This window comes from Athene noctua, chromosome 1, assembly GCF_965140245.1.
Source record: "Athene noctua chromosome 1, bAthNoc1.hap1.1, whole genome shotgun sequence".
NCBI classification, from domain to species: domain Eukaryota; kingdom Metazoa; phylum Chordata; class Aves; order Strigiformes; family Strigidae; genus Athene; species Athene noctua.
The window spans coordinates 246,615,586-246,643,562 of record NC_134037.1 but is presented as its reverse complement, the minus strand read 5'-3'; the positions used below and the strand labels follow the sequence as shown (position 1 = coordinate 246,643,562).

The 27,977-nt window shown below is 43.0% G+C and overlaps 1 protein-coding gene across 1 annotated transcript in view; it reads left to right on the top strand.

Moving 5' to 3' along the window:
• Nucleotides 1-499: 499 nt before the first annotated feature.
• LOC141958601 (E3 ubiquitin-protein ligase rnf213-alpha-like) overlaps nt 500-27,977 on the top strand; it is a 55,676-nt gene continuing 28,198 nt past the window's right edge. Inside the window, exons 1-26 of the mRNA XM_074901442.1 lie at nt 500-605; nt 1,826-1,865; nt 2,196-2,264; nt 2,357-2,554; nt 3,147-3,355; nt 4,052-4,341; nt 5,684-5,889; nt 6,775-6,948; nt 7,596-7,794; nt 8,647-8,711; nt 9,106-9,304; nt 9,687-9,806; nt 9,904-10,002; nt 10,217-10,345; nt 10,533-10,734; nt 11,536-11,715; nt 13,157-13,288; nt 14,136-14,713; nt 15,597-15,762; nt 15,952-16,169; nt 16,755-16,892; nt 18,282-18,461; nt 19,251-20,721; nt 21,552-21,745; nt 22,400-22,555; nt 23,504-27,064. Coding sequence (XP_074757543.1) covers nt 500-605; nt 1,826-1,865; nt 2,196-2,264; nt 2,357-2,554; nt 3,147-3,355; nt 4,052-4,341; nt 5,684-5,889; nt 6,775-6,948; nt 7,596-7,794; nt 8,647-8,711; nt 9,106-9,304; nt 9,687-9,806; nt 9,904-10,002; nt 10,217-10,345; nt 10,533-10,734; nt 11,536-11,715; nt 13,157-13,288; nt 14,136-14,713; nt 15,597-15,762; nt 15,952-16,169; nt 16,755-16,892; nt 18,282-18,461; nt 19,251-20,721; nt 21,552-21,745; nt 22,400-22,555; nt 23,504-27,064 — 9,279 coding nt within the window. The remainder of the gene's footprint in view (nt 606-1,825; nt 1,866-2,195; nt 2,265-2,356; nt 2,555-3,146; nt 3,356-4,051; nt 4,342-5,683; nt 5,890-6,774; nt 6,949-7,595; nt 7,795-8,646; nt 8,712-9,105; nt 9,305-9,686; nt 9,807-9,903; nt 10,003-10,216; nt 10,346-10,532; nt 10,735-11,535; nt 11,716-13,156; nt 13,289-14,135; nt 14,714-15,596; nt 15,763-15,951; nt 16,170-16,754; nt 16,893-18,281; nt 18,462-19,250; nt 20,722-21,551; nt 21,746-22,399; nt 22,556-23,503; nt 27,065-27,977) is intronic.

The following is a 27,977-nucleotide window of genomic DNA, read 5'->3' as shown; positions in this document are numbered from 1 at the left end:
GCAGAGAGAGAGGTGAGCAATGCACAGTGCAGCTGAGAGCAGTATCAGGGAGGAGGAAAGGGAGGACACCAGAGAAAGGGTGAAGAGAGAGTCTGGGACAAAAACTTCAGCTCTTTTTCCTTCGCTTTCACAAAGCAGAACTGGTCTGAGCTGAACTGCATTCCTCTGTAAAGTCCCAGTCCATAGAAATTCCATAAAACGCACCCATGTCCAGGAGAGCATGTAAAAAGCACCTGATTTTTCCATGCTCCTGAGCATTCTCAGAGGTGCTGGCAAACCCATACAGGGCTTGAAGAGGGGTTTGAAACCAGTGAGGCTGTAACCACTAAATGAGGTTCTCATTGCATGGGCCGGGGCAGGGGGGGTAAAATTACAAGACCTGGGCTTCTCAGGCTGATCTTTGTGATCTTTTAACCTTTCTTTTAGACCTTTAGCTTTGAAGGTGCAAGTCTGTTTGCTGATTTTTTCTTCTTGGCTGTCCAGGTTTGAGCTGCTGCAAATGGAGAGTGCAGAGAGCAACATAGAGGGCGAAAGCAGAGAGAAGCTTCATCCTCTGCCTTCATCTGTCCAGGAAGGCAGCAGTCCTCTGCTACGTGACAAAGGAGGTAACAGGAAATGTGGGTGGAGGCAATGTAAACAGCTACCAACCTATTTCCAGTGACTCTAAGAACTTCTTGCTTTATACAGTAAGGGAAGGCCTGGTAAAACTAATTATAAAAGGGTACTTGCCTATTGAAAACTTTTCAACTGCTGTAATGGAGGTTGAATTTTTATCCTGTGTTTAAAATAACTGAATGTTATTTATAAGGAAGTGTACATAAATGTATATAAAGCTGTTCTCCCACCAGTGCTGCCAGAAAAAAAAAAAAAAAAAAAAAGAAGAAAAGAAAAATATGGCAAACTTTGTCCAGTCTCCCTAGGCCCAAAAACAAGCTCTCTGTAAGAAGCAGCATGTCACACCTGTGTGACAGACACTCTCTTACCTCCTACACCAGGGATTTAATCAGGGAGTCTGCAGACCTAGAAGAAGGTGTTACAACTTGCACTAAAGGCCCTGTAATAAACTTTGTCCCCAGTGGGGGCACACACCCTGCCTTTATATCTGTATGCCAGTCCCAAACTATGGGGAGGAGCAGTACTGATGTGCAGGTTTTTATGGTGCTGTTAGCAGGCTGGATGGCTGGCTGACCATCACGTTGCAGGCACAGTCTGCTCTTACCACACAATTTTGACACAGGCAAGTTTGTTCCTGGGTGGTTTTCCTTGGAAGGTGCAGAATGTGACAGAATTTCGGTGGAATCAGAGCTACCTGACTTCATAAAACTTGGTGCAAGCCCTGGCCTTTCTTTTTTATCCTATTCAATAACATTTTCTTTTGCTGCACTACTGTTAACTTGTCGCTACTAAATCTAGATGACTGGCTTGGATTAGATGGGGAATTCACCCAAGGCTTCCTGTGTGCCTCTCTGCTGACCATCTGGTCGCTTTGAATCACAGAGGGAAGGGCGAGTGCCAGTGATGGCATCCAGTGTGCTAACTATTGTCCTTAGGCCCATTCCCTGCCCCCACCCTTGCCCCCAAGAGCACAGATTGTTCCATGTCCCTATCCCCAGGAAAGCTGTACCAAGCACTGGTGGAGCTTGGCAAAATAGGTGGGAGATTACACGAGCTGGGATTCTTGGTTCAGAGACCCAGAGGACCATACCCAAGCTGTCAGGAGCTTCAAGATCTTCTTTCCCATTCCTAGGATACGACTGTCTTCTAGTTTTTCTTGACTTGGTATATCTTCTGCTCACGTTAACCCAAGCATTCTCCTCACTTGCAGATGACCATGAAAGCAAAGAAAACCTAGGACCGGATAGCAGGTTGGTTGATGCAGAGACCTATGCTGTGGGATTTCCCATCAGACCTCAAGGAGCTTGAGGTCTGGGAGGTTGCTGGGAAAAGAGCTGTCTTTGGGAGGAGGTATAGCTTTAGTACTGTAAGGCTACTTGACCCTTAAACTCCTTCCTCTGCCAGCAGATAAAGATGGAAACTGGTAGAGACCCTCCAGGACAGGAGTTAGTCTCTTTGCAAGGCCACTTGGTCTACAGCATGCTATCTTTATCTGAGTTATTCACACAGTGGCTTGATACTTGCATGTAGGCAGCTGGGACCACTGCAAATGCTTTATGGTAATCAGGATATTTGTACAGGACTGGAAGAAATGATGCAGAAGATACTCCTCTTACAGGAGCTTCAGACAAAGGCTGGAAGAAATGCATGTGAGTATCTCAATGCTGCCCTGAAGTCCTTAGGTGGATCAGGTGAAGATGATGACAGAGTGGTAGAAGGGAACTTGATGTTGACCTTAGAGTATTTCTTTCCCTTCCAATAGCTGTCTGCAGAATCCATATCTGTCCAATGAAAGACTTCGAACAGAAGAAACAATGACCCTGGAGTTTGTTGCAGCAATGTCAAAAAAATCCAAGTTTCCTGAATTGCCATCCAAGATCTGCGTTGTTTTTTACAAGCAACCTGGACAATACCAGGAATTTGCTGTTCTGAAACAAAGGTAAAAGTCATCCCTAAATGTATGTTGATGTCACATTTTTGGAAAGCGTATAGGTCACCCCAACTTTAGGGTCCCAGCCTGGACTTCAGCTCCAGACAAAGACATCTAAATTTAGGTATCTGTAGAAGTGACTTACAGTGTTAACTTCTGTAGGTCCTGCATCAGCTCTGCCAGATCTCCACAAAGGTCTAAAACATTATGGAGCTTGTCAGATGTCACTGGATGCCTTGCATGAGAGAAGATGGAGTGAATAGAGTCACTTCAGTTCTGCTACAGTTGCAGCATTCAGCAGAAATATCTCTAGATGTGTTTCCCATTCTTTTTACAAGGCAGATGCAACTTTAGCTAAGACCAGGGTTGTTCACATCAAGACTTCTTACCAGTTATTTTTATAAACCACAAAGCTCAGATCAGATTATCAAGTTTTTGTTAAAGGCCAGAGGCATTTTGTTGAACGTTGCATTTTGAATGTGAATGTTGATTGCTCATTCTTGCTGCACAAACTGATCTGTAGAGGCAAAGTCCATCTGGGGTTGAACTTGATGGAAGCTCCTTACAGTGTAGTAACTAATTAATCTTTATTCTATTCTAGAAAAAAACTGATCACGGGTTGTGCAACAATCCCCATTTCTGACCTCCAGAGAGGACCAATTTTTTATAAATATGCTATCCTTAATGTCTCAACTGACTGTGAAATGAGATTATGTGATTTAGAGCATATTTATGAAATGGATTCCAAGAATATAGAGAGTCAATTACATCGAGTCATAAACATTCCCAAGGAAGAGATCAAAGCAAATGGTAAGTGCTGTACTTTCTTCAAAACTAGGACTGGGGTGAAGTATGACCAACAAATCCTTGCATGCAGTAGACACATATAAACTCTCCCTTGTTTTGCCTTGCATTGCAGCAGCACCTGCTTCCTACAACTGAAGCATTTCTACTGTGGGGATTTTTGACACATAAGCTTATGGGCTATTTATTTAACACAAATAAATTCTTTATATAATATAAACACAAAGTATTCTGGAAGGAGTGTTTAAGTTATTTTGCTTTTTCACAGAATAAACTTAGGCTTTTCATTGTTGGGCAAGGGAGAGTGTGTAATGAAGCCTTGAATCACCTTTGCATCTACCTTTCAGAATGGCTTTCAGTTGCCATTCCAGAAGGGTGCACATGAGCTGGAGGTCCAGTGTTAGATCTGCCACACTGTATAGATGTTTTGAATATGCCAGGATGACTCAAAAAGTAGTAGACACCTACTGTTGGAAGTATTGAATCAGCCATGGGCTATACACACCAGGCACATCTAAAGTGCAGGTGAGATATGTCGGGCTGCATTTATATATGCATGGTGAGTTTTGTGCATTAGTGCCTCAGTTATGGCTCAGCTGGGCTTGCCATTCCTAAAAAGTAATTGGTATCATTAACTCAGGGACAGAAGATTTATCTTTTATAGGTTTGAAGGTTCATTCACAAACCTTGATTCCTTCCCAGGTACATGGACCATTTTTGAAAACATGAAGTGCTATTTTCATGAAAAAAAAAAAAATTGCTTCAAAATGACTTCCTTCAAATTCTCTTCTTCAACAACAATGCCCCAAAAGTCAGTCAACCGTGGTATTATAGAACACCTTGTAGATGAATTTACCCAGCCCATCAAGCTCCAGAACAACTTAAAAAATATAGAAAGAAAACTGAGGAACTATAGAGAGAGCTTCAAAATCTATCTTGGAGATGCTGAAAAAGGCGAAACCTATTCTCCGACTAATCTTTCTAAGGAAGTGGTAAGTATACACCAAGTCAAAGTAGCAAGCAGCTCCCAGGTAGATAGACCCCCAAAGAGAAATTTCTGCAGCTGCCTCTAATTCCATGTAGGGTTCTGAACATCAAATGGATGGACCTTATTTTTATCGTTTTTTTCCAGTTTTTGGGTTGGACCCAAAAACTGATGAGGTCAAAGGAGATCTCTATTGGAATCAGATTCAAATGGTGTCATCTGTAAAACAAGCTTTGAGGCTGGGTCATGGAAAGACTACCCTGATTTTGAGAATCCTGCATGGAAAAAAAAAGAATTTCACATGCCATTATGTTCAGGCTTCAACGTCTCATTTTAAAGTCTAAAACCACCCAGAAAGGGACTGGACATCTGCCTGCCAATGAGAAGTAGTGTGTGAATTCTTTTTGCTTTGTTTATGTGCACAGCTTTTGCTTTTGATGTTTAGCTGTCATTATCTCAGTTCATGAGTCTTCTCACTTGCCTTCTGTTTTCATTCTGGCCCACTGGAGAAGAAATTAAGTGAGAAGCCTGGTGGGTGTTCAGCTGTTGGCCAGGCTCAACCTACTAGTGCTGTTTAATGGAAGCCCTGTCTGACCTGACATGTCACATCCACCTGGCATGGTCTAGGGCTTGACTTGGAGGGAGTCAGCAGGGTATATCCAGAAGAGGAGTGGGTTCCCAGGTTACAGACTGCTAGGTGGGGATGTTGTCTTATGTTGTGGATGTATCCTGAAAGGTCACACAGAGTGGAAAGCGTGAAATACACCCAGGCTACACAAGGTGCAGAGCAATGCCTTGCAAGTCATCTGTAGGGAAATCCCAATGAAAGGAGTACAGTGAGATTCTGCATCTCTGTTTAGGTGAAAGTTGTTTATCTGCCCTTTGGGTTTCACAGTCATGGAGTCAGACTCCTATACTAAGCTAGGCCTCTGAGAGAATCCCCACTATTCCTTTTGATTCCCTTTGATTTCCCAGATCAGCTGGGAGACTGAATATCTGTTTATCTATACTTCATCTGTGGTAGGGCTAGAATGGGTGGCTAGTACTCTCCTGGTGCTGCTGTGGATTCAGCACGTAAGAACTGCTTGGTAAACTTGTGACAACCAGGAAAACATTTTCCCTGGGGCATTGCCAGGGCAGTGAGATGCAATGGAAGCTAAGAAATTTGTTAGCTATTGCAAAGACAGGAACCTGTCTTTAAGTAGTTTAACTGCAAGGCTTTTGCCTCCAAATAATGATTCTTAGCAACTTTTATCTTCCACCCTCCTTTTTGAAACGTTCCCAGCTCCTCAAGTAAAATAGTCTTGCCTATCTTGGTGAAACCCCCTTTCCTTATTCTCATTGTCCAGTTGCATGATAACATGACAAATTTCATTGACAAGATCATTGGATACCTGGAGAGAGAGGAGCATAAAGATGATGGGCTGCTTTTTGCATTACTCACCTCATCTTGTTATGACATCTCACTAAGCAAAGAGGTAATCGTCAAGGCTGAAAAAATGTTCCAGGACATCGGTCCATTTCAAGGCAAATTCAAGTATCTGAGAGAAAAGAGGTAATTGAAAGTGTCATCCTGCTTTCTTGAGTTATAGATCCTTCTGCAGTCATTCAGTTCATTGGGCCTTTTTCTATACGGAGCAATTATGTGAAGATAGAGCTAGAATGTTGTCCCCCAACACTCTTTCCCCTTCACTTCAACAATTCCTAGCTGTATTTCTGCTGCTGGCTGCCATAACCTGTGCAGTTTGTCCCCTCTGCCAGGTCTCTGATTGAAGGAGAGCCACAGGTTCTATTTTTGGCAGGGATTGGTTTGAGTTTCAGACCGTTACAGTTATGCACATCTGTAGGTGTCTGGGCTTCTCTTGTAATTTTTGGAGATCCAAGACTCAGATAGGCATCAGTGTCATTTTAGATGCCATGTGCTATCTCACCAAGCATCCTGCTGACAATTTGAAAGGATTAATATTTCCCAGAAGTTCTGTTTCATATCTGAAAACCCTGCAGGTCTGTCTTGGATGTTCCAGACATCTCAAAGAGAATTAGACATTTTTGCATAGACAGCTGAATTAAGCCTTATGAAAATGAATTTATTATCCCACAGAGTCAGATTACTGTATTCTGTCATGCTGTTTCGATATAACCTATAGCATCTGAGGCTTTTCTGTTTTGATTTTCCTTTGCTACATAAAGCTTATGGAGGGAGACTGTTTTGGGAAAGCTGAGGTGGGATTCATTTCTTGTACATGAATGTCTGCTGATAAGGTCTCTAGAACCAAGCTCTCGCTCTCTCTTGCATACCTTCATGCATCTACATGTTGGCAAGATGAATGCCATTGGGTTAAGGGGTAACCACACAACTCCCTGCCACTGCCATCCTAGGCAGTGGTTATGGGAGATCTGACCACTGATGGAAATTTTTAGTGATTTTCTTTCTTTTCAGCAATTACATTTCAACTGTGAAGAAAATTTTCTTATGTAATAAAGGCAGCACCTTGTGTATTTGGCTGATTCCATTGCTGTATGCAATCACAGAGAATACGAAGGACCCCTTTTTTCCAGAAACCATTCCCTCACAACACTTGTCGTCACTGAGAGATGATGACGAGAAGCAGAGGTAGGTTTGAAAGGGAGATCATCAAGGCTGGATCAGGAAAATAAGCTGTTGTACTGTTCGAATAATTTTTCATTCCTTTTGCTTGTGGACTTCCAACCACCAGAAACTTTGTGTTTCTTCCCTGGGCTGCAAGTCATTCACTTTCTCATACATCCTACTCCTGCCCTGAGTTCTAACTAGGAGAAGAGAAGGGTGTTTGAAGGTGAGTTGGAGGAAGGTGAAGTCTGAGCTGAGGACTGTGCAGTCTGATTCAGACAGCCTGTCGGAAGCGGCCTTATGGAGAGAACTATCCCTAGATCCTCAGTTGGTCATTTTTTCACAGGGAAAAGGTGGAATCACTACAAAATAACCTGTTAGCAGGCAAACTGAACAGGGAGCAAAGGCATGTTTTTGTGCTCACACAAGACAGTGGCCCCTGGACAGAAAGTCTCAAACACAGAATTTCTTATTTAAAAACCTAAAAAAAAAAAAAAAAATCTTACTGTGTAAATTCACTTGCTTTAAAATCCTAGATATCCCATTCAGCATCTGACTACCTCTTCTTTAAGTCCAGTGCCACATTTGCCAGCCACAGGAGCACATAAGATGGCACAAAGTGCCTCTTGATGCTCCAAAGTGCATCTGCTGTTGATGGTCCATTTTCATAGGAAAGTTCTGGTGATGATAGAGATTCAGAAGTCATTCATTGAAAGCTGCTCTCCTCTGGCAAAGACGGTCTTGGAGATGTTGGCACTGAAGAATTTCACCAAGAAGCCCCTGCTCCAAATCAAGTTTCCACCTCATCTCCTCCTGGATACTGTATATCAACGCATCGTTGAAGCTGTCAGTAAACCATCCCAAGTGCATGTAAGATCAACTTCTTTTTAGTGTTTCTTTCCTAGGTTACAGAAAATTGTACTATTTTGTACAGGTGAGCCAGAAAGTCTCCCTGTCTCTTGAAAAAATTTTTAGTAAATCCAAGGGGTTAAATCATCGGAACCCAGAATAAGAGCTCAATAACCATGTTTTGGGAGAAGTTGCAAAGAGAAAGGGTAAGGGGATCTCATTGGGTTTTGGCCTGGTTGAAAAATGGCTAGCAAATCCCATATCAAGTGAATTTTAATCAGAATCTTTAAACAATTTTTACATCCTGTCTCCAAAAGCAGTACCCAACACGAACACTGTGATGATCCAGCAATTGGAACTTTGTTTAAAGCTGGAAGGGCCAAAAGAAGGAAGTTAAAGTTCTAACTTGCATTTTTGGGGCAGTGACTATTTTTAAATGAAAACTGGACTTGTTTGTGGGAACCTACTTTCTGTCATTCTCACTTGTGTTTTAACTAGAGTGTTGTAATATACTCTGAGGCCCTTAAGAGGAATTCCACTTAAAATCTACTTCTTGGTGCTTATTATAGGGTTTATCCCCAACACACTCTGGTTTATATTTGAAAAAATCTGAGCTAAGCCCTCCTACACAATCCACTGAACTCCAAAGATCTTTGAGACGGCTAGCTTCTGTGGGATTTGAAGTGATTGCTTTAATAGGAGCTAGATTTGCCTTTCCATCTGGAAGCACTAGGGATTTTTAAAAATCAGACATTGTCAGAAAAAAATTCTCTGAAGGTTTCATACTTAACATTTTTCATAGGGGACTGCCTCAGCTCTAGGAATGGATGTGTTTTCGCAGTTGTTTTCAGTGTATGTTTACCCTCTATTCAGGAAAAGAATTTGAATGGAGTTCTGAACAACATTGCTGAAAGGATGAAATTCTGGTTCAAGGACTTGTAAGTGCTAACCTGTTGAGAGGAGAAATACTAGGACAGTTCTGTGGAGGAGGTGGGAAGGAATGGCTAGACTTATGGTTGAGCAGAACAAGGGAGGCTGTAAAAATTTTCTTCATTAGTTGTATGTCATAATCTTTTAAACCCCTTTGGGGCTGAGCAGTATCATGTGGGAAGGAGGTCCACAGGGGAATCTGTCCTGCCAGACAGTCTACCTCTGTCTCATGTTGTGGGATTCAGCTCCAAATTCAGACACATAAGTGGCTCTGGTCAGCTGAAATTGCATAGCATGGTACAGCAAAGGAAGGGCACTTAAACTCAAGGTTGTGTTGACTTTTTTAAAATGCTATTGTTAGAACGAACACAAGAGGTGTACAGTGCTTTTCTGTGTCCACAGATGCCTGCCAGGGGGTACGGAGCAGCTGACAAAGCCCACCAGTAATAAGGAAGATGCCTTGCAGTGTCTGGATTTAACATATGCATTGCTTTTATTTTCCTTAAAGCACTGGCATGCAGTGCCATTTAGCCTGATCATGTCACTGCTACGGATGCTTGACATGTTTGCTGAAAAATCAGAAGTGTTGCAAGCAAATCAGGTAAAAAACCACCCATAGCTTTCATGAAGACACATACCTATGTCTTTTTAGCTGAGAAGATACAGGAGTTCAGGTCTGCTTTATTCAAACATGGCCAACTATAGGAGTGTCAGTTAGCTACCTTTCTCAGTTACTTATTCTAACCTTGTCAGAATTTGTGCTGGGGCAGATGAGGTGGATTTGCATGGACAGAGAGGTGCAAACAAGGCTGGTAGCATCAGAGTGTGCCAGCCATTTCTCTTCTTGGAAGCCATTGATAGTTATGGGAAAGACTTCATTTTCACTCTGTACACAGCAGTTAAGGATCAAAAGCCAGAGTGAAAATCTGTCTCTCCTTGCCAATTCTTCCTTTTTTTTTTTTTTTTTTTTTTAATTTCCCAAGGAATTTCAGCAGTTTATCTCAGAAAGGTTTGATGAGTTTGAAGGTCACATCAAGGAGTGGCTGGAAAAATCCTTTCTCAGGCCACCCATGGAAAATAGACAGTTCCTGGAAAACATCAATGTAAGTAGCAAGAGTCCACATAAGGGAAAACCACCCACCTTGGAAGGTCTGTCTATACCTTGAGGCCCAGCTGACCGGCTTTACTTTTCTGCCACAGGTGTGGCACGAGCTGTTCTCGCTTAACATCCTCTGTGTGGAATGGGACCAGAAATGGCAAAGCCTGATATACAGCATGGTTGAAAGGTGGCTGGAGAAAGTAAGTTATGGTTAACTCCAAGCAAGGGTTGATGCTCAGATTCCTGATCCCAGGATGCTTTGTTTTGTCCCAGTCAGTGTTTGGATGATGGGAGCTGAAGCAGCCATCTCCTTGCTGGTGTAGAGGGACATAGTTCCTCCCCCACTCTGAGAACCCAATGATATTTGACAAGGTCTCAGAAAACAACTGTAGCTTAGGCATTTCCTTCCTGCAGGTAGATGGCAGAAAACTTCTGGACTTTTATTTGGAATTCATGAAAAAGGACAAGTGCTGGAATAAAAATCTGGAGACCTGCTTTACTGATTGTGTCATTCAAAGGATTAAACACTTTGAGAAAAGTGAGGTGAGGAAAGAATTTCTGTCTAAATGTCACCATATCTTCTTGCACAGCTGGGGGTTTCTACCTCCTGCCACACTATGTTGACCCACTCTGCTAGCTGTGCTTATTTGGCCTGTGGTGGGTTAATTGAGTGGCAGAGGTTCTGCAAAGCTCATTTACAACTAAGAGGAGAAATTTCTTGCCCTTACAGGAGCCTATGTTAGGAAAAATGGTTTTCAAAGTCCTCAAGACAGAAAGGTCAACTGGTGGGAAAGTGCTTTCTGCTGTTGTTGAAAAAATATTCTCAGACAAGATGAGCACATTGGAAAAAGTAAACAGATTTGTCGACAGCACGGGCCCAGTTCTCGCAGAGGTGCTCAGCTCTTCTGTGATCTGTGATCTCCTCTTCACTTGTGAGTTTCCCACAGAGGGGCTTTTTAAAAATTTTTGGTTTTGAAGTGGGTTTTGATGGGCTCTGAAAGCCAACCAACATCTGATGCACGTATCACTAAAATCCCAAACCAAACAAAAGTTTAGCCATGTATCTGGGAGAAGTTTGCAATCAAATCCTTTCTTTTGCTAGAAGGGAATATGAGGTTTCACCAGCTTTGTTCAAAGATCTGCCAAGTTTGTTGCCAACACAAAATGGAAGAGACAAAATATTCACATACCCTGGGAAAATGATGTTTCATCTCAGAAGTTAAGAAGCATCTCAATGTATTTTTCCAGTTGAAATGGTCTTTTGTTGCACATTCCCGAGAGGTGTTTCATTTTTTAAATGAAGGATATTAAAAAAAATTCCTCTCGGAAAAAGAAAAAAAACAAAACAAACCAAAAGAGAAATGCTAATTGTGAAGCACCCCAGAGGTTTGTCTCCTGTGTGAAGGAGGTTTATAACCAAAGCTAGGCCAGGGTCCTTGATACATTTTGTTTTTCATGTACCTGAAACAATTGAAAAGTGCTATTTTACATTGACTGGGAATAAAGCAACATTTTTTCACATATACTAGTGTTGGCCATTTAATGGGAAAACAACCAAATCTGTGCAGTTCGTAAAGGTGGCTGTAACAGATTCCCTTGCTACTCATGGCTTGGAGGCAGGGTGCTGTGAGGCTGCTAACTCTTTCTGAGGATGTATGTTAAAATTAAATCCAGTGGGGAAACTGCTTCTTTTGAAAGTACAGCTCTATCACTTGTTTTCATCTATTTTACAGATAATTCAGAGCACAACATTCAAAATAAGATCAGTGAAAAGGCAAAAACCCTGCTTTTTCAGTTTTTCAAATTCTTCCGCTTTTTGAGGCGTCAAGTTTTCTCAGGAGAAATCCCATGCAACATACTGTCCATTATCTTGCAGCATCAAGAGCTATTTCTGGATATATTGTGCATCTGCGGTAAGCTTACAGTTTCTGAATTTATTTCCCAAAACCTGTGATGTGTTTTCCTATGCAATGGGGCAAAGAGAAAATATATCTATTGGAAAAACATCTAAAATACAAATAAAGCAAAAACTTCTCTGCAAGTGACCAAACACAAGGCAAAAAATATAAAAGTTTATTACAGGCAGTATTTTTAAGCCCTTAACACTATGAAGGACAGAAAACAATACTCTTCTTCTGTACAATGGATAACAAAGTATTGCAGTATTCTTAAGATTTTTTTATAGAATTGTATTTGTGTTGATAGAATCATAGAATAGTTTGGGTTGGAAGGGACTTTTAAAGGTCATCTAGTCCAAGCCCCCTGCCACGGGGAAGACTGTTCATGTACCTGAACAGAAAGAATATGACAAAGCCCTAGAAGTGTTTATCAGATTTGAGAGATTGTATAACAGCAAGAGGTGGTGAATAGTGGGTAGCATTTATACGTGCCCTGTGAATCATAAGCTTCTTCAAAATAGGGCTTAACACTGGAAAGTTATCCCAAAAGTACCATCTGCTTGTCAGAAGCCAGGAAGGGATTTTCTTGAAACAGACAGCTACAGACCCTGCTATTTCACCAAAGAAGTGACAGAGGAAAGAAGGAAAGAGACTATAAGCCATTGTGAAAATTATTAGAAAAAGCATATAGGATCATAGAATAACTGGGGTTGGAGAAGTCATCTAGGCCAACCCCCTGGCAATGAGCAGGAACATCTTCAACTAAATCAGGTTGTTCAGAGCCCCGTACAGCCTGACCTTGAATCTTTTCAGGGATGAAGCAACTACAAACTCTCTGGGCAACCTGTACCAGTGTTTCACAACCATCACTGTAAATAATTTCTTCCTCATATCTATTCTAAACCTATCCTCTTTTGGATTAAAAACATTACCCTTTGTCCTACAGCAACAGGCCCTACTAAAAAGTTCCTCCCCATCTTTCTTATAAGCCCCATTTAAGTACTAGAAGGCTGCAATAAGATCTCCCTGGAGCTTTCTCTTCTCCAGGCTGAACAACCCCAGCTTTTTCAGCCTTTCTTCATAGGTGAGGTGTTCCATCCCCTGACCATTTTTGTGGCCCTCTTCTGGACCCAGTCCAATGGGTCCATGTCTTTCCTGTGCTGAGGACTGCAGAGCTGAACACAGTACTCCAGGTGGGGTTTCAGGAGAGAGGATTAGAGGGGAAAGAATCACCTCCCTTGACTGCTGGCCACACTTCTTCTGATGCAGCCCATTGCTGGCTCATGTCCAGTTTTTCGTCCACAAGTACCCCCCAAGGCCTTTGTGCAAATTCAAGCATGTATTTGTTAGTGGTAGTGGTTAGTTTCCAGTAGTTCTTTCTCTCCAAGTGATTTTCTCAAAAATCCTTCATATCTGAGGTCTGGGCATGGTTGGTATTCTTTGTTTCTTTCTCCAGATCCCACTGTCTCCAGCTGTATAGCAACAGTGTTGGAAACCAGAAGGGAGGAATATATCCAATTTGAAGAGCAGAAGAAGCAGAGATGCTCATTTTTGCGTCTATGCAGCAGCATAAAGGATGTGATAAGAGGTACCATCCCATTATATTTGAGAGGATGGGATTGCCTATATGGCTCTTGAATGGGGACCTGTCTCCTAAAACAAAGAGCTAGTAGCAAATCCTCCAGGAAATGCTGCTACGTGACTATAGTGGCAAGCAGTAGCTGGAGAGAATAAGCAGGGAGCTCTTTAAGGAAAAAAGGAATGGGGCAGGTCTGGTAGGGGTTTATGTATGGAAGGAGTTCACAATAGTGGGAAAATCTGTATCATGGGGGAAGATTAAACAGTGCCAGGTATTATATTTTTCCAAGAGATATAAAAGGTTGGATTACCTACCTTGACAAATGTTTGTAGGGGGAGAGGGCAATTTCATACAAGATCTGGGACCTGAAAAGAGAAGGACAGAGCTATCAAAAGGTAGCAGAAATGTATATTGGGTGGGAAGACTCACCCAGTGAGTTCTTCCTGCTGGACAGTGGAACATACACATCCCAGTGTTGAAGTTCTCAGATTGGGTGCAAGAATCAATAGAAGTTATTCTCCAGCTGGGGTGGTCCAAATGATGAGGTAAGTCTGCTCAACCTCTACTTCAGGACCAAGTTTTTTTCTCACAGTACAGACACTACCACAGTTTCAAGGCCATGGTTTGAAGGCTTACTTCCTCATCATGGAGCAATTGATTTTGCCCACCATTTATTTTGGTGTTGATCTTGGATTCAGTTTTTCCCCAAGAACTTTGGGGAAACAAACACACACACAAACACAGCCCTGTCTCACTTTGGTGTTGTAGTCAGGTTCAGAATATTTCCATGCTTAGAGGATGAGTGTCTTTCTAGCTGGAGAAATGCACTAATTTTTTTTGTTTCCACCTTACTTAGTGGATAGGAGTGCTGTGAAGAAAAGCATCAGAGAAAAAGGAATTTTTAAGGATCAGATGTCTGTAAGCAAATTTTCTGTGAATGGTGAGAAGGAAATTCCTGAATTGCACTTCCTTGCTAAATATAGTGACATGATGAAAAAAATTCATACCTTAGAGGAAAGTAATTATTTTTGGAAACTGTGCAAGCAAAAAGCAAAGCAAATTAAAGCCACAATCCCTGAAAAGAAATTTCTCTTGATAGAAGATGTTCAAGAAAACATTTATAAGCCAACCATTGCTGACTTTCGGAGTACCTATCTGGCCCTCAAAGACTTTTCCATCACTCTTGGGACTCTGCAGAGCTGTTTTGAGAAGCAGTTAGCAAATGAGAGTCAACTCACGAAGGAGTTTGAAATTATGGAGATGAGCGAAGGGGAAGGGAATGGAAAAGCTGCCTGGGTCGATGCTGCAGTGGAGAAGATTAAAAACTACCTGAATCTATCTACAGTAGTGAACACTGCCAAGATGATTGATGAACTGAGGAAGAAACTTGAGCTTAATGGAAATTTTCAGATTCTCAACGACCTTACAAAATATGTACGTAGGACACACGGCTATCTGGTTTATAATGAGTGCTCTAGTGGCTCCTGTGTTGTCAGGTCTGAATGGGGAACCTCTGCATTTGTGTGTCTTAACTTTTAACTAAATCATACTGGATACAGTGGATGGAATATTTCTTCTGGAATATAAATTTTACTGTTGTAGCAGTCTCTCTTTTAGCTTGACACCTTTATAGTAGAGTAAGTGGAGTCAGGAATGTGCTTCAGCTTACTCTTAATCAGACTCCTGATTGTCTTCAAATATGCTCCCAGTGCCATTAGAGACACCCAAGGGCATCTGAGTCAGCTGTGTGAGGCTGATGGATGCAGGCATCTCTGTGTCAGCTACCAAATTCTGCATCAATCCCAACCTAATATTCTCTACCAACTCCAGCAAGTCTTCATTTGGCTTCCACATGTTCTTTTTTGTAGATCTCTATGCCTGGTTGCTCTAATCCTATAAAAGCTAAAATGTTATACTGTTGTAACCTTTCTATTATGGTAGCAATGATGGAGCAGCTGGATGTTCTGTAACTTTCTGTACTTTGAATAGCTTTCCATGTTTTGAACAGGTTTCCCCAGATATTTAAAACTGGAGCAGACCTTGTACATTTTGTTGAAAGGTCCCTTTAGTGATTAGGACTTCAGTGCAGAAGTTTTATATCATGACTGCCCCTGCTGCAGGGACTTGTACTGAAATAACCAGACTGGATTTTATTAAAATCGATTAGATGAGAGGAATAGAAGTCTCTGGGGAGCTGGCGCTTTGTAAAAGACTGAGTGGCTGATGAAACTGAGTGCAGGGCAGTGGCAGAGCTTACTTTCCCTCTTTTCTTAGCAAGGGACACACATCAGTATGTCTTGGGGTTCTTTTTTTTCAGGAAGGGCCAGAATTCAGGAATAAGAGACTTGATTATATGACCCAGGACATAATGAAGGTGCAGACTAGTTTGATCAACCTTCCACAAGAGATGCTTGACTTCTTGAGGGAACTTCTTGAATGCACAAGAAAAGGCTTTGTCTCCTGGATCAAAACTATAATAAAAGGTGAGTTGCACTGGGATATAATAAAGTCATCAGACAAGAGAGGCAATAGAAAGGAGTCAGTTATTCTCTACTTGTCGTAACAGCCAGAGGCATTGTATCAATCAACTATGTGAACTCCTCAACTATGAGTCAACTATGAAACTCCTCAACTATGTGTTTCATTTTTTGATATTTTTTTTTTTTTTCCAGACAAAAGGGAAATCCCTGTATTTGTGGAGCTGGCATCAATTTTTGCAGGTGAAAATGACATGGATATTGACAAAGTACGGTTCTTCCGTGATGCTATGGCTGCTTCAGCACCCATTATATTTGACCTGGGATCCACATCTGGTTTTGAACAGTTCTTTTCAGCCCTGTCATTCATCAGTGAAGCCACTGCAAAAGACAGTAATCTGTCCAAGAAATTGGTGAGTCTAGGAATCCCATGTTCCAAAATTACTTGTACTTGTACTAGAATGAATTGCCAAAGTCTGGTGCCATGCCATAGGGGAGTCAAGACATGCAAGAGGGCGTAGTGGATATGAGGTAAAGCCTATGAGAAATCTGTGGTGTTTGGAATTGAAGTCTAGTTGGGACATATTCAAAGACACCACATGCCTATGTGAAGGCAAATGGAGGAGACCCGTTAGGTGTCACATGCAGAAGAAAGTCAATTCAGTGCTGTGTGGTTTAGGAAAGTCTAGATCAGCACTGTCTTGCATAATCCTCTCCACAGAAACGATAACATCCTACGCCAGGTACCATTTAACTGACACTCTTCCTCCAATTTGCCAAAGACGGACAGAGAACAGCAGCTTCCCAAAATACTTATTCCCTGGCTTTGGCTTTCAGAAACCTTATAAGATACATGCAGATTTGGGTGCAACAGCTGTGCTTTGTCTTTTCAGCCACAGCAGGTATAAGAAACCCCACTCTTACCAAAATTGTCCCTACAGAGCTGCCAACAAGTTATTAGGTTTCATTCTGTTGTGTTGTTCTTTTATCTTTAACAGAAAGATACTTGTGGTAACAGAGCGTGGATACGAATGGTTCATGACTCTCATGGCTCCATAGAGTGTTCCTCAATCTCTCAAGCCAGAGATATCAACAGCAGAGGGATGTTTGTCATCTCACCACCTCAAAATTTCAAGGTAACAGTTCTCCACAATTTGAAGAGTGCTTTCTAGGGGGTTGTTTCTGCCCAAAGAAATTAACATTCTTGAAATCCATCTTCAAGGAGTATGTCAGAAAACCAATAGATGTCTGCTCAGGTTTGAAAGCACAAACTCATGCCATATCTTCCATTAAGCCTTAGTTATTCTCAAGGCAAAACAGGCTTTTTTTGTCCCCAGCAAGGAAAGAAAGCAATATTTTAATACAAAACAACCAACTCACCTGATTACTGGGAAAGTACAAAAAGGAAAGGTAAAGTTTTAAAATGAGAACTGCAACTCCATTGTTCAAGGAGAGTGGTGATTGCAGCATACTCTAAAAGAATGAGCCCTGCACAATAATAGAGGAGGGAAGGAATGCTCCATGACATGGGAAAATCTGATGCTTGACTGTGATATTGTGAGAGATGACTTGTAAAAACAGGTGGTGAGAAACACGGACAGAGAAAAACAGCCTGAGAAAGACATAAAAGTTAGCAGGGGGAGTGGAGGCCCTCTGAGCTAAGGAATGCCTCAAACACTTGCAAGTAATGAAACTATAGTCACGGGATGGATAGTGTGGAGGTCGAAGCTGATAAGGCTGCCCAAATAACACAGGATGCAGCAGGAGGGGGCAGACCTGTGGAGACAGGATGGCTCTGCTCTGGTGCACCTGGTAACATTTCAGGGGCTCTGTCCTGCGAATGACCTTTGCTTCATTATCCACGAAATGCATATTAAAGTTAACACCCCCAAATATGCTAATGAAAACTAGATTAAAGTTAACACACATGAATATGCTAATGAAGACTAACAAGATCATGCTAATTACATCATCTTATGAAACACCTTACCCCTCCTCGTACATGAGATACATAGGTATGTGGGTCAACCTAGGGGACGGGCCCAAGGAAATTGGGTATAAATCAAGGGGGAGCAAAAGGGAATGGGGGAAGTGAAGCGAAGAAGACGGATGCCTCCTGGAACACTCGCTGGTGGGATCAATGCAGGAACACAGACCAGTGATCTGTATTCTTCTATTCCCTTCATCTCCCCTCTTTCCTTTTTCCCCCTTTTCCTTCACTACCATTAAGAAATGCAACACATACTGTATTGTCTGCCACAAATCATTATATACTTAGCCAGTTATTGTGTATCCAATTAGTACATTGTGGAAAGTTAATAAATGTTTGGAGTTTGAGACTTGTCTCACTGTTGTCAACTCCACTGGGGATTTATGAATCTGAATCACTTGTGTCCCTCATCTGAGAGGGGTGTGACAGATATGCAGGCATGTACTACTACTGTTCTTGAAGGCCCATTGCACAAGTATGGGGAATTACACAGAGAAGAGGCAGAGAGGGGCTGATCCTTTTACCTGTTTTCCAGGCTGCCCTTGAGGATTGTGTTTCAGTGCTGCTGCTGAAGGACACCACAGAGGAAGAATCTCAGACAGATCAGAAGGCTGAAGAATACAGCCTAGCTCAGCTCACAGAGCTCCAGAACAAGCTTATGTTGGTCACTACAAAAGCTGAGCAAGGCAGAGAGGAGGCAGATCGCTTCCTGCAGGTAAGACACAGTGCAACACCAACTTGTGCTTGGCAAGCAGTTTGGGGTTTTTAGCTGGAATTCTTTCATGGAGACTTATTCCTGACCTTCAACTGTGACTTCAGGAACAGAGGTAGCAGACTCCCACATCTCACATGTAAGGCAAATTATAAATACAGCCTTCCCCTTGCAAAGTAATGGAGGTCACCCCAATGTAGGCACCCCTCACAAGCCAGATGCTTCACATACCAAAAGTGCCTTTTCTCTGTTTCTATACAATTGTTTATTCAGAAGGTTTTTGAAGTGAGATGTTCTGTTCTGTTATGTACCTGAGGAATGACCTCCACTGCTTGCTGTCTGATCAATTGTAGGCAGAGAAGTTCTTTAGTCAGAGATGAAGAAACCTCCAAGGGGCCAGATATCTCAAAGGTGATGATTCTGAGGGTGGGATACAGCTCATCATAATCTTTAGGGGTGAGATTTGCTTGCTATCTGGGACAATGGAGCTCTCCTTCCTCTTATGGACCTCCTTCCCTCAGTAGACATGTGCTGGTTACCATTTTGAAGAGTAGTCTTCCAAGAAAACTTGCACTTCTAGAGCATGTCCTTGGCCAAGGAACGTATCCTGAGAAGAAACTGTAGGTAAAAATTGAGTAAAATACTTTTTTTTTTTTTTTTTTTTTCTGTTTGTTTAACAGGATTGAATAGATCTTTGGAAGAAAATGTAATGTGAGAAGTATTCAGTAGTTGTTGAAAAAACACAGAAAACACAGTAATCCATTTCCCTGTTTTGTCTGTGGCATGTTACAGATCCTGGAAAAGGTTGAAATGGTTGGAAAGTTGTACCTGCAGCTTCTCAGTGTTGGCAATATCCTCTTCATAAACTGGAAGGCTGAAATCTACTGCAATCCTCAACACAGTGTAAAAGTTTACACAGAATTTGGAATTGCTGACATCCTCGTTCAGAGTACCAGACCCGTCCTGGAGGAGCTGGATGGCCTTTGCAAAGCAATGGAGAACTGCCTAGTAGAGTGGAAGAAATATCTGGAGACTCAAAGGAACACCTACTATCATCTCAACCTGTTCACTTCACACCAGCTCTTCTATTTATGTAGCCAACTGGCCAAAGCCCACAATAGTGTAATAGAGCCACAGATTCTTAATATGCTTTCTGTCATAAAGCATGACATTAAAGCAGAAGATATTACAAATGCCCTGGAGCAAGCCCTCATGACTCCACTGGACTCTGTTAACGCACCAGCAGGAGACAAGGAGTCTGTTACCTGGCATGACTATGTAGTTCGTTTTCCCCAACTCATCAAAAGTCTAGCTGAATCTGGCTATGACACGTCAGTGGCAAAGGCAGCCCTGCAAAGCTGCCTTCCAGATTCTGACATTACAGAGCAGAAGCTCATGAATTTTGCTTTTGAACGAGGTGATGACAAGGAAGAGGTTGAAAATCTGAGCAAATTATATGATGAGCAGAGAGAAGCCTTTCTGCAGAAGTCAAGTAAGTTTAAAAACAAGAACAGGGGTGTTGACCAGGCATCTTTTAGCACCCTTGCAAAAGATGAATTGGCCACCTCCTTTGAGAGTTTGCCATCCATCTGTGACAAGGTGAATCTGCTCTGGGATGCTTACTGTAAAAAATTCACTGGCCTTGTGTCAGACAAATACATCAGCCTGGATGTCTTCGGTGAAACACTGAAGCAATTAGCAGCTCTTGAAACCACATGTATCAAGAGAAGTTTACCAGTAGGACTTGAAGCCAGGAAACCTTCTCTCATCACATGTAAAGAAGAGGAAATGTTACTCTACATGCTCTCCATTTACAGACACACCGAGACAGCACCTCTCCCAACGTATGATGAGGTCCTGGTGTGCACACCTGACACAGAGGAGGAAGAAGTGGAGCTGATTGTTAGGAGAGCTCTTTCACCTAATTCTCAAAACCAGAAAATCTACTGCTTGCTGGGTGCTGAGAAATTAGTGTACAAAGTTTCCAAACAATTGGAGTCCCACTTCTTCCGCTTGCTGCAATCTTCTACAGTCTCTGACTACAGGTTCATTATCTTTTGCAATGCCAAGGCTCACAATTCTTATGTCATCACAGCCTTCGACACCTACAAAGTTACTATCCCATGCTACTCTAAGACAGAAATCCAGGCATACCTGAGCACCCATCTCAAAGTGCCTTGTGGGACAGCCCCTGTTGCTCAGGCCTTTGAAGAGCCCTATCAGCAGAATGTGAAGTTCGTATTTTCAACTCGAGCAGGAATGGGTAGGTGTTAGTAGTCCTACTGTGAGTCATACTTCAAACCAGGAGGCCTTGAGAGGAATGTGGCATGCAATGGAGAGCCCTCTGCTCTCCTGCATTTGTTTAGCTTTGGGTAGTGAATTTCAAGAGGGATTTTAGGCCACTTGGAAAGACTCCAAAGGGGAATGACAATGCAGTCTAGAAAACATGATCTTCAGGGGAGCTACCGTTGTCTAGTCTAAAGAGAAGCAAATAATGGTGTGAGACTCTGGGAAAGAGCAAGAAATCCCTCTCTGTGGGATAAGGTAGCTCATAGGAATGGGAGTCAGTTGCCTAAATAAGCCCAGATGTCTTCTGAAAGACCGCAGGCTAGCCCAACTGGCTGCCACCTGCCATTCCAGAATGGAACAAGTATTCTGTAGGCCTTTTGCAAGCCTCAGCAAGATGTCTCATGCTTTCTGCCATTTCTGAAACCTTTCAAGACATGTCTCTTTAGATAGTAAATTTTTCAGACATTTTGTAGTGCACAGCTGAGGCAAGTTGGTCAGGATCCAAGCCTTCTACGCTATACATAGCTCTACAGGCTATGTCTGTACTGGTAACCTCAATGGGGCTGGAGTGCAGTCATGAGTTCTGTCTTGAGATGGGCCATACTGCTAAGATTGTGAGCACATATTTGGAGAATGTCCCTCATGTGACTGGGATCTGCTCACAGATATTGCGCTAAAGAGGCTGTTGAGAGATAGCCACTCTGTTTAGAGGCAGTTCAGATACCTGGAGAAAGACAGTCCCATGCATGTGAAAGGGCAGATTGTCTCTGAGAATGAATCTTGGCCCTCTCTTCTCTTCCTTAGGGAAGTCTCTCTTCGTGGACAATACCATCCAAAAGATCCGTGCCCAGCTGGGTGATTTACCAGTGGTTCACAAAACCATTAGACTGATGGAGTCAGAGATTGACTTCCAGTTACTTCTGGAGGAGCTACTCTCTGCTGAGGAATTCCCAACCGAATCTCGGCCCGCCGTCTTCCATATTGATGTGTCACCAGTGGTGAGAGTCTTTATCTTGGTGATTGAATGTGGAGTGTTCAAGACCTCACAGGCTTTTTTGGAGGAGGGTATTTGCACAGCCTCTTGTGCTGGCTTGTTCTCATCTACAGTAGTAACAGCAGGTGCTTAAAAGTTAAAGTGAATAAGAGTTCTGGGTACAGTTTGGAAGCTCAGGTGCCTGCATTTGCCTTGTTCCATGCCCACATGCACACAGCTGTGTGAAATCGGTCCCATTTCATAAAATCAATCTTTCCTCCTACAGTGATGTCAATCACAGTGCAGGGCACTGGAGGATGGCTGAATTCAAACCAAGTGATCAGACCTAGAAGCCCCCATGCACAAGTAGAAGGAAGGGTTGGATTCACCATCTCACATCCAGTCTCTGCAAGGGGCTTTATTTAAACAAAAGGTAGTGGCATTAGAGCAGACAGTGAATCCAGATGACCTAGGCCTACCTTAGAAGGCTGCAGAGCACCAAGCATGCAATTATATTAACAGTTACAGCTGTCTCAGTGTGTGCTAGAATAGCAGTCCTGCACAAGAATGGGAGCAAAGCTGTAGCCTGGCTGCAGGTACTACTACCTACCTTGGGTATTGGAGTAAGTTTTAGATAGACATTTCTTTCACCAATTTTCAAATGTTTCTTCCCTGTCAGGTTTCAACAGGTCTCTACCGGTTGCTGATTGAGCTATGCGTCCTAAGACACATCCAGAGTCCCAGTGGCTCAGTCTGGAAGTGCAAATCTTCTCATCTTTACCTGATTGAGTACCTGGAAAAAGGGAAAGATGTTAGCAGAACATGGAAACAAGAGGTATTCCTTTGGGGATGGTGTGCATAGGTCAGAGGAATAGTAAGGGAGGATGTTAATATAACTAGGTCTGTACCTGCAGTAAATCTGCTAAAATCCAAAGTCTCTTTTAAGGCTATGTGTAATTTAGGGTCTGTCTCTCCAGTGGAGTGATGGCTTATCTGCATAGAAATAAGCTGTCTTAGCATTTCCTTCTCTGGAAAGGAAATGTAAAGTGCTGTGCAGAGTTTGGGGTTTTTTTCAGTTCATTCCTGGTATAACATAGACATTCCACATGTTCAAAAACTAATAGAAGTCTCTCTTGAGAGAAATGAGGGAGGACATTCTAAAAGACAAAATTGGGAATGTGATGGAGAGTTGGAACATGCTGAGTGGCCTGGAGAGGGTGAATGGGGAGCAAGCATCCACCATCTCTTCCAACACAAGAACCAGGAGCATCAAACAAAGTTAACAAGATCAGCTTAGAACAAATGAATGGGTGTGCTTCATGGTATGGGCCATAAAACTTTGAGAGTCCTTGCCAAAGGGGGCTGTGTGTGCCCCCTTCTACATAGGTGCAAGGTTAGACTGGCCAAGTATTTGGATGGAAAAGTCATTGTGGCTTACTAACTAGAGAAAGCAGATGAAGATGGAGAGTACCCTGGTACCCTGTGCTAAAACCTGTCTGTTTAGCAAATCATTTGGTGTGTGGAAACAATCATCCTTGCTCTATTCTATCTTTTCATTGGACATCCACTCAGCCCTAGGACCTTACAGGTCATGGGCATGTCAGTACCTATCCATATAGGAGAATGCATGCAGGCTTGGACAAATTTGATCTACATATTTTCTTCCAAGCTTCCTGGCCTATTTGTGTGCAGAAAAAAAGAGCTCTTGAACTGTACACGAATACAGAAAGTTGGACAACTGTTCTCATTGTAATCTGTGCACTCCTTATTGACTTTCTTTTAGATGTCCAGTGAAACAGAAGAAGAGTTCCTGGATCTTTTTCCTGCAGTGAAATGTGTATCACCAATGCGGGTACTTGACTTGCTGGAACACCCCAGCTCTGGTCGTCTTTCTGAAATGAAAGAGGAGCAGTTTGACCAAGACAAGTTGAAGACTGAAGCTTTCCAGAGGACTTACCAATACCTCATCAGATATAAGAGGAAGGAAAACCTTGACCATTTCGTTTTCATCCCTAAGAGAACTGAAGGGACAGTGAAAGAGTGCCTGAAGCTCTTACTGGATTTCTGTGGGAAACACAACCCTTCTTGGACTGAGCTTAGCAACTTCACTCATTTCCTAAACTTCCAGCTAAGCAAATGTGAGAAATCGGTTTTCTGTAGCCCAGCAGCTGGAGAGGATTTCCAGGGGTTTAAAACATTTGTAGTAAAGTTCATGATCACGATGTCCAAGGACTTTGCTGTGCCCTCTCTTGACATCTCTGATGAAAGTGTGCCAAGTGCAGAAAATGATGATGAGGAAAACAATATTATGATCCAGTACCAGCTAAGACGAAAATGGGAACAAGAGTCCCACCCCTATATAGTCTTCCATGCAGACAATGACTCCATGGAATTCCTGGGTTTCCACATCAGTGAAAATTTGGATGCTATTGATGCCTATTCTCGAGCTGTTTTGGAAAAAAATGTTATCAAATGTAAATTATACCTCACTTTGAAAGTCCAGAATGTTCCTTTCAATAAGAAGTTTGAAGACTTGCCCAGAATGATGCAGCTGGAGGCCCTCTGCAGAGTTTTTGGGGTGAGCTATACTCAAGATCCAGATGAATCATATCAGTTGACACTGGACAACACCATGAAGATGCTTGCCATTCATCTGAGGTTCCAGTGTGGGATCCCTGTAATCATCATGGGAGAAACAGGTTGTGGGAAGACAAAGCTTGTGCAGTTCATGTGCAGCCTGCAAAGGGCAGGCAGGGACTTTCAGAACATGGTGGTGGTGCGTGTCCATGGTGGAACTACCTCCAAGACCATCCACAAGAAAGTTAGGCAGGCAATTGAGTTGGCACGCATCAATGAAGAAAAGTACAAAGTGGACACTGTACTCTTTTTTGATGAAGCCAATACATCAGAAGCTATCTTTGCAATCAAAGAGGTGCTGTATGATCGCAGTGTAAATGGAGAGAAGATTCTCACTGACAGTTTAAAAGTAGTAGCTGCTTGCAACCCTTACAAAAGGCACACCAAGGAAACTGTAGAGAAACTTGAAAAAGCTGGCTTGGGGTATCGAGTCCGGAGTGAAGACACCCTGGAGAAACTGGGCCACATTCCTTTGCGGCAACTGGTGTATCGAGTTAAGCCCCTTCCACCTAGCTTATTGCCTCTTGTCTGGGATTTTGGAGAGCTGAATGAAAAGACACAGAGCCTGTACATCAGAGAGATTGTAAAGTCCACCATGAAGAACAAAATCCCCATTGGAAATTTGGACATCTTTACCAGTGTCATTTCAGCCTCCCAGAACTTCCTCAGGAAGAAGAAAGATGAATGCAGAGTTGCTAGTCTTCGGGATATAGAGCGCTGCATGAGCATCGCACTCTGGTTTTATGAATTAAGAGACCTGCTATTTCCTCGCATTGATGAGAAGTACAAAAAGAAGCCAATCTTAAATTGTGCACAGAGGGCCTTGGTCCTTTCAGTGGGAGCATGCTATTACGTATCTCTGGAGAACCGCAAAGATTACCTGGAGGAGGTTGCAAAATGCTTTTCTGTTCCTGCATCCCTGCTACAGCAAGAGATTGAGTTTTGCCAAGAGGTATTTCTTGACAACCTCTCTGTTCCTGAGGCAACAGCCTGCAACGATGCTCTGAGGGAAAACATCTTCATGATAGTTGTATGCATGGATCTACGAGTTCCACTCTTTCTGGTTGGGAAGCCAGGAAGCTCAAAATCCCTGTCTAAAACCATTGTTGTGGATGCCATGAAGGGCAAGCTGTCTAAAACCGAGTTGTTCCAAAGATGCAAGGAGATCCAGCTGTTGTCTTTTCAGTGTAGTCCTCATTCAAAGCCAGAAGGGATCATCTCCACTTTCCGACAATGTGCACAGTTCCAGAAGGAGAAGAATCTAGATGAGTTTGCGTCCGTGGTCCTCCTGGATGAGGTCGGCCTCGCGGAAGACTCACCAGAGATGCCACTGAAGACACTGCACCCTCTTCTTGAAGATGGATGTGTTGATGATGATAACCCAGAATCTTACCAAAAAGTTGGCTTTGTGGGCATTTCAAACTGGGCCCTAGACCCTGCCAAAATGAACAGGGGTCTTCTTGTATTTCGGACTGACCCTAGCAAAGAAGAGTTAGTTAAAACTGCAAAGGGCATCTGTGCTGCACAGCCTCCCCCTGAAAGCATTGAGTGTTTGTTTCCTTTGCTGGCAGAATTCTACTGCAAGGTGCTAGAAACACAGAAAAATGAGTTCTTTGGGCTCCGTGATTTCTATAGCTTGATCAAAATGATACTGTCCTACACTCAGGAGAATAAGTGCATCTCTCAAAAGGAGATCATTATAAAGGCCATTCAGAGAAACTTTGGGGGCTCCAGTGATATCAATCCTGTTGAGCTCTTCCGAAAATACTTTAGTGATGTGTATCTTCCCCCTGACTTGGAAACCAGCCACACACTTTTTCTGCTAAAGGAAAATATGGGCAAACAGCAGGCTGGACTTAGGTCTCGATACCTCCTGCTGCTGACAACCAACCAGGCAGCTTTCCACATCATCCAGAAGACACATCTTATAGATATTGAGAATTGTGAAATCATATTTGGCTCTGGTTTTCCACAAGACCAAGATTATTCCCAGGTATGCCGTTCTGTCAGCAGAGTGAAGATCTGCATGGAGACAGGCAGGCCTGTTGTTCTTTTAAATATACACAACCTTTATGAGAGCCTTTATGATGTGCTCAACCAGTGCTTTGACAGGCTGGGGGGAAATTACTATGTGGACCTGGGTCTTGGCACTCACAGAGTGAAGAGTCGTGTGAAGGATGAGTTCAGACTCATTGTGATAGAGGAGAAGAACATAGTCTACACCCAGTTCCCCACCCCACTGCTGAACCGGCTGGAGAAGCACTGCTTAGACATGAACACTGTTCTGAACTGGCAGCAGCAACAGCTGAAGCAGGACCTGCAGACCTGGGCCAAGCGGTTTGTCTCCATTGACAACAACAAGTTCTCCAATGTTTCATCCACCAAGCTCAGCCCCAGGGAACAGGATGTCTTCATTGGTTTCAGCAATGACACGTCTGCAGCTGTTGCTCTGGAGACCACACAGAACAGGTCCTGGGGAGATCTTGAGCCATGTGAAGAGCCAGTGCTCTCCATTGCCAAAAGGAAACTTGTTCAGTGTGCAACCCCTGACTCCATCCTGCGCCTTAAATACTCCCCTCTGGATGATGCTGAGCAGATCCAAGACTTGTACTTCCACAAGCAGAAGCACAACAGCCTTGTTAGTGTTTTGGGAGAGACAGTTAACCGGCAGCCAAGGAAGGAGAGGACCACTGGGCTATGCCTGCAGGTACGTGTGCTTCACTGTAAAGCAGTGAGTGTTGTCTTCATTTTCCAGATGAGGGAGGCTGCCACATAACCTCCATTAAGCCACTGGATAATTTCCACTGTTGAACAGTGATGGGCTTCTACCTGTCCTCTTTGGCTCCTGCCCCATCAGTTGTATCACACATGTGCCTGACTTCTGCCTTGTGGTCCTCTGCAGTCAGGATGGGCTCTGCTTCTCCTCTTGACCTGGATGTGGTGGATCTGCTAACAGACAGGCAGTGGGTGCCAGGTCCTAAATCTGAAAGCTCTGGAGGTTCAAGGCTAAGATATACAGGGCATCATTCACTGCCTGCAGACAAGTGACAAGCACCACTGGTAATGCTGTTGACATCTCACCAAGCCTATAGCAGGATTTTAGGTGATTCAGGCAATTCTGAAGGTCCTGGATCATGCTCACTGCCCCCTGACATCTATTTTCAGGAGCTGTTGTCCATGCCAGACAAAGCATCCTGATCAGTTCTCCAGTGACCACCACAGGAGCTCAGGAGTCTGTGTTGCATAGAGATACTTAAAAGGGTAGCAGCTGAATCCCCAAAGAGAATCTACAGTACTGGGAGCCCACAGCCATTGGAGAGAGTCAGTCCGGTAGAGTCACATGTGGGGACCATCGTGCTAGGCTCATAACATTGCATGGAAAGGCTCTTCCAGGTCTGAAGTGCCCACGTACCTCTCCCAGCAGGATTCCTTTGAAGTCAATACCTCATAACATCTGAGTCATTCCTAAGGATGCAGTTCAAGTCTGCCTCTTGTATCATAAGGAATCTAAGTTTTTCTTGTTGCTAACAATGCTCCCATCCTTCTTCCCTGTAAGCAGGGCACATTTCTGAGTCTTGCCTTCAGGAAGCACTTGAAAAGGTCCATAAGGGGATCACTTC